Consider the following 6,720-nt stretch of genomic DNA (forward strand, 5'->3'; position numbering starts at 1 on the left):
TTATTTTCAGGCCAAATTGAATTCTATTTCAGGTTGTCATCCTGTTAGGCTAATAAGAAACTTAATCCCAGCCCTTCCTGAAGCCTCCCAGCTTCTCCGCACACAAGTGTGCCACAGTTCCAGAACTGCGGATAGTGTCAAGGTCCTTGTGGGCACAAGTGAGAGAGCTGATTTTTTTATTTACTTAAGTTTGTGTATTTGGTTGTTTGGTTTGTCGTTGTTGTTTTAGGCAGAATCCCACTGTGTAGTCCAGATGGCCTTAAATTTACAGGAATCTTCCTGCTTCAGTGTCCTGAGTTTGGAGATTATAATCTCTCACCAGTATGCCTAACATGATTCGTGACCGTTGGTCGCCAGGGGCCCCTACTGAGAGATATCCACTACCATCTTCTCATCACTCTGAGGCTGGTTGCTAGGACTAATGTAGATATCTCTGCAAGACCACAGTGGACAGTGACTGTAGAGATGCACACCATGCTTATTTTCTTCTTGGAAACTTTCTGCCTTCCAGGCTGCATTTCCAGGAAGCAGGAGAAGTTCTCCTCTGTCTCAGGACCCCCAGACCTTACTGTCTTCTCCCCAGGCTCGAGCTCCTCTTTCTAGTCTCACATCAGTTCACTTTATTCATTTTCTTGGGGCTGAAGTCTCTTTATCCACAGTCTAGTCTTCTTTCTTTTTCCTTCTTTCCAATCAGAGTTCATGCATTGAAAGCAGCTTCCTAAGGCTTCAGATCTTTCCACTTTCCAACCACAATGGGGATGGGCACTCTAAACATTCAGTGACCAATGATGTAACCACTGACTGGTCAGGCCAGATACGACAACCAATCAGAACAGTTTCTGTGAACCACCAATCACTGTGGCCATCCTGGAGGGCACCAGCTGCACATTGCCTGGACAAATGATGTCCTTCCCTGGGCGAGCTGTCTGATGAGGATTTGAGAAAGATGAAATCCAGGGAGATGAGAGAGAGAGAGAGAGAGAGAGAGAGAGAGAGAGAGAGAAACAGAGATCAGGAATACAAAGTATTATTCTCTTAGAAGCATTCATTTTATAATTTATAAAGTACTTTCATAAACATTACTTGAATTCATGAATACATAAGAACTGACCAAGATGTGGAGGGAGGAAGAGGAAGAGGAGGGAAGAAATCAAAACAATGAAGATGCGAGGGGCCGGTGAGATAGCTCAGTGGTCTAAAGCGCCTGCCTAGGCAAGCATAGGGACTGTGGTCCAATCCCTGGCACCACATGCTGCACCAGCTGTGCTCCCAGAGTGGGTTGAGCCACCCACAAAAAAGAAAGAAAGAAAGAAAAAGAATGAAGGCACCAATTCCCTGTGATGGGTGGAGTCATTATGGACTGCAAGTATGAGCTAACAAAAAGGCTTAAAAAGTCAAAAATAAAACCAATAAAAGAAAGTATGAGAACTGAAAGCAATTCTTTTTTTTTTTTTTTTTTTTTTACTAAACGCATTCATCTGATGCAAATTTAGTTGCTACAGTAATTTAGAAAAAATAAAAATAAAACAGCATTCCTGCCTTGGGAGCTTTCAGTCCACTAGACACGTTGGACAATGTGACACTGATGGCTATTTCTCTAGGATCTTTTCATCATGCTGGCTAACAGGCATGTGGATGTTTACTTGCATGTCTCTTATCAAAAATGATGTGAACATTTAGTTAAATGTCTAAGTTCTGAAATCCTCACTCTTCCCTGAAAATGTTGTTTGCTTTCTAGCATAGCCTTTTCTTTTCTCTCAATGACACTGCCATTTTCTAAGACTTAAAGAAGAGAAATGCTTACTGTTTCCATTTGCTTCTCCCCAGGAAGCCTGTGCCACACAGATTTTGACTGTTTTGTTCAGTGAAATGCCGACCACATATTAAGTGTTCAAGAATGTTCATTTATTGAATTGATACAGTAAATATTTATAGATTTTCATGTTTTATAATTTAGTTTTTACTATCAATCCTCTTATACGAGAAATACCATTGTATTAAGGTGGGCCAGCTACCACAACAAAGACAATTTGACTGTCTTTCATGTAATAAATAGTCCAAGGGGAGTCACCAAAAGGCAACCGTCCCAGGGGGAGTCAGGGTCTTATGTTCCTCCTATCTTGTGGCTCTTCTTTGCCTTGGGCCTCAGGATTTTCTCCTGGATCCTCTACAACCACCTCCACAGAGAGAAAGTCTAGGACCATGGAAGTGATTCCGTGGGGCCAGGGCGGAAGTGGCCGACATCCCTTAATGTTTACGTCGTATTGGTCAGAACACTGTCGCATGGCCACACCTAATGCAAGGAGGACTGCGAATAAAGTCCACACACCCTCCAGGGAGGAAAGGGAGATGAGCTGCCACAGTAGCCATGTTTTAAAGAAGAAAGATGAGAACTAAAGAAGTTAGATTACTTTCCTTGTATCTTACGGTCAGTAAATTATAACACTAGGATCAGAACCCTGACGAGCTTCTGTGGAGAGTCCTTCCTGGTCCTTCCCACGATCTAGGAAGTTTTTGTTTGTCATCCCATGACAACTTATTGGAATCCTAGCAAGTGAACTCCAATCTCCTGTTTCCAGTGTAGCCCATTGCCAGAACAAAGACACTAAGGTATATTTGTAGTTGTGGGGAGCCACGGGGGTCCTGGGTCTATCTAGTAAGATGGCTGACTGGAACAAAGGCCTCAACCCAGGCCTTTACTAATTCATGAAGAGAGGAGTGGCTCTAGGATGAGTGACTGAGAGTGGCAGGAAGTAGGTGAGTGCTGTGAGCTGGGCAAGAGGGGAGGCCCGAGGTCACCTCTGTGATAGGCAGAGAGAAGGAGCTGCAGCAGGAGTGATCTGCATAACACAACCCAGGAAGTATCTAATGCTCAGGGGAAGGCGCTTCAACTCTGAGGTATAATCTTATATGCCCAGGGCAGTCATAGTCCCTGATGTCCCCTGATCTCAGTGGACATCATGGAGCCTGGTTCTCCATCCTGTGGGGCTTACCCATGTTGTACAGGAGCTACAGAGATGCGGTCACACTGCCCTGTTGCCTTGTGTCAAACACTACACATCAGCACCTTGGCTGGACCGACTTGCTCTACTGAAAGCCAATTAAAGGAAGAAGGAAAAGTCCTAGCCAGCCCTGTACACATCAGCCCACGGAAAGAGAGCCTGGGTGAGCCAACATGGAGACACCTGCTTCTCTTCGAGGAGAGCGCCCAAGCTGGTCTCCGCAGCCCTCCACCAGGCTGAGCTCCTTCCTCCTTAGTACACTGCCTCTCTGAGTTTTCACTTGAACCTCTGCCAATCAGCCTGGACTTTTCCTTTCCAGCTGCCACTGAACAGGGATCCTAGGGCCTTCTTGCCAGGACTCTGATGTCCTGAACAAAGAATTGGACAAGATACACTGAGAAGACAGCCAGGGACAGAGTTGCTGAAAGCAAAAGAAGATCCAGTTGCACAGGACAGGAGCCAGCTGGTGACGGAAGGTTCAAGGTGGCCTGTGGGTAAAGGGAAAAGATCTTTTAATATCCAAAGTATACCAGGGCTGGCCCCACCTCACATAACTATGGTTAGTGGGACAGTTGTCCTATCAAAAACTATTGTTGCCCTCATGCCAGACGTTATGTACTATGTCTAATCCTTAGGAAGGATTCTTCCTAAGGATTAGACATAGTGCCTTTTCATTGGTCAGGTCTAGATCTAATGAAGGATTAGGAATAATGTCTTCTGGTTGGCCTCACAAACAGCCCTAAATTCAAAGAAAAGGTGAGGGACAGTTTCCTGATTGGTCCAGTGAATGGTGCCCAAAGCCCTAATCCTGGAGTCATCCGGGTGCTGTGTTCTCACATCCTCCCCACTCTGACTTCTGGCCCTTTTCCTCCCAACCCTAATCTCCTACTTCATGCCTCCTTCCGCATGGAACCCGGCCATTCGTTGCTCACCTCTCAGTTTCTACATTTCTGCCTGCCTCTTGACCAGGACCTACTCAAGGCTCTTAACTATCCTCTCCCTTCCCCATGAGAACCTGTCTTCTGCCATCACATGCACCTGAAGCTACAGCGGCCCCTCACTAATTCGCGGCTTGACTTGTGTGGACTCGCTGTTTCACAGGTTTTCAAAACATATTAATCTAAATTAATATTTATATTATCGTGAGAACCGGCCAAATAGCTCAGTAGATTAAAACACCTGCAAGCAGGTGCAGGGGCCAGGGGTTCGATCCCTGGGCCTGCCACGCCGGCCCTGCCCCCGGAGCACACTGAGACTACAATTGAGACTGGGCATGGTGGCGCCTGCCTGTAATCCCAGCTCTCGGGAGGTTGTAAACAGGCGGATCACAATGAGTCCAACCTAGTAGTAAGACCCTGAACACCCTGTAGGCCCTTCCCTAAAAATACAAAAAAAGAGAAATAAATAAATGAATTATATTGTGGATATTTTGCTGTATCATGCAGGGATTACAGGTTTGCACCACCACACCTAGTCTCAATTGCCATCTCAGTGCTCCCCGGGGGTGGGGCAGGGCTGGCACAGCAGGCCTGGGGATTGAACCTGCAGCCCCTGCGCCTGCTTGCAGGTGCTTTAATCCACTGAGCTATTTGGCCAGCCAAAATACACTGTTTACAATATGTATTTCTTTAGCAGATGAATACATATTGTACCATGCCATATACATATATTGTTAAAATTATGTAGGCTTACAAATTTAGAAAATGGTTAAAAATATTAGAAGTGTTTCTAAAATTGTGGGAAAGGTTTATAAGAATGTGGGCAGCATTTATAAAGCCTTAAAATATAAATACTACATTAAATATTGTTTCACTACTTCTGTGATTTTCACTTATTGCCGGTTGTCTGGAACATAGCCTCTGCCAAAAGGGAGGGACCGCTGTACTTCATTAAGTCAGGAATTCTTAACCCTTCTCTTCTAATAATAGATATAACTTCTAAAAACGAATTACCAGGACTCTGAACATGTATTATCTCTGTCACTCCTCAAAACAACCTCATAAAGATATTATGACTTCCCACATTTTACAAGCGAGGCCACTGGCGTGGGAAGGTTTGTGGTCCTCACTCACGTGGTGGGGTCATTCGGTAGTGAAGTAGCAGAGTCTGACTGCAATCTGGGCTAGACTCACTGCCCAGCACAGGCTCCTGCCACATGGCGACCAGGCTACTCCTGAGCCTACACCATGCCCTCTCTCCCAGGCCTATAGGGTAGACCAGAGATCCTATCAATGACAGCCTTTTATTTTATTCCCTTCCCACTCCTGTTCTTCCTGTTCTGTGTAACATTTAAAGGCAAGCATTTGCTGATAATTTTAACTACCATTAGGCCTGTCTCTCTGAATAATCTAATGCTTTAGGCCAGAGGTGACGACCCTGTGGCATACCTGTTGTTTTTCTTTTAGGGAAAAAGATGTTAACCAATGAGTTTGTTTTTTCTAATCTGAAAAACCTCAGGATACTAGCTTATTCAAAGTGTTGGCACTTTTTGATAAATAAGTGGGCTCGAGGTTGCAGTTTAGACACTGGGCTTGAAAAGGTTCGTGGATGCTGGATTAGGCTATCTCTTTTTGTACATTCCCTCTGTCTCCTGAACCCTGGGGCATTTTTCTTTAGAAAACTAATATAACTGAGCAGAGACAGGTTGGCGAGGCAGAAACCAGGTGGGAGGCCTATTTTCGGCTGTGCTCATGTCGTGGGAGGAACTCCCAGAACTCCCTTGATGCTGGGACTTCCCAGGCATGCGTTGGAAGCATGGCAGCGATTTCTGTAGGAACAGAAGTCCTGCGAAGGAGTTCCGTGAGCTTGTGTGTGGTGCACTCACTGTAGCCCTGTTCACACACGCAGTGACCTTTGTTGATGGCTTTGGGAAAGTTGCCGAGAATCAGAGCTCGCCAGTCGGTTCTTCTCCCTCTTGATTATATTCTGTTCTGATTGGCTGCGGGAAGTTGCACAACCCCTTGGAATGTGCTTTGTGCTCCCAGCTGCTTTCCAGAGGCAAAGGATCAAGTCAACAAGCCCAGTGTTGTAACGTTCCAGCTCAAAGCCTGCCTAGGTAACTCAGCAGAGCCATTTGCCCTTCTGGAAGAGCACAAATCGCGTCTGGCAGCAGGAGTCTAACCAGGACGCAGAGAGGAGGCAAGAGGCTGGAGACCGTTACAGATCAGCACCCACGTTGGTGCCTGATTCTTGGCAAAGCCACCCCTCGGAGCCGAGGAGACCGTTAAGTCATGAGGCTCGCTGCCATCCTTTTCCTCTTGTGCTTCAGGCTGCTCGCAAGCCTGGCCCAGGAACCAGACTTCCAGGAAACTGGCTGTGATGACAAGGATGTGTTTGAGGCTGTGGATGTCGCTCTGAAGAAGTACAACCATGAGAGCCCCAGTGGCAACCAGTTTGTACTGGTCCGCACGACTGAGGTCACCAAGATGGTGAGTGAGAAGGATGCGACCTTGAGGTCACCTAGGATTTCTACTGATTGGGAACCCAGCACTTGATCTCCCTGTCCCTCTCCCCTTCTCTCTCCGTCTCTCTTTGTCTTGCTCTATCTCACTCTCTTTCTCCCTCTCTGTCTCTCTCCTGTCTCTGTCTCTGTCTCTCTGTCTCTGTTTCTTTGTCTCTCTCTCTCTCTCTCTCTCCCTCTCTCTGTCTCTCTCTCTGTCTCTCTGTCTCTCTCTCTCTCTGTCTCTCTCTCTCTCTCTCTCTCTCTCTCTCTCTCTCT

General features: G+C 46.3%; 1 protein-coding gene across 2 annotated transcripts in view; it reads left to right on the forward strand.

Moving 5' to 3' along the window:
• The first annotated feature begins 5,983 nt into the window (after positions 1-5,983).
• Positions 5,984-6,720, forward strand: part of Kng1 (kininogen 1) — a 31,373-nt gene continuing 30,636 nt past the window's right edge. The window contains exon 1 of one of the 2 annotated variants that reach the window (XM_023700908.1): positions 5,984-6,430. In XM_023700908.1, the coding sequence (XP_023556676.1) occupies positions 6,233-6,430 (198 nt within the window). In that variant the 5' untranslated portion in view covers positions 5,984-6,232. The remainder of the gene's footprint in view (positions 6,431-6,720) is intronic. The other variant, XM_023700909.1, reaches the window with a different exon arrangement.

This window comes from Octodon degus, unplaced genomic scaffold (genome assembly GCF_000260255.1).
Source record: "Octodon degus isolate 3935 unplaced genomic scaffold, OctDeg1.0 scaffold00128, whole genome shotgun sequence".
Lineage (NCBI taxonomy): Eukaryota > Metazoa > Chordata > Mammalia > Rodentia > Octodontidae > Octodon > Octodon degus.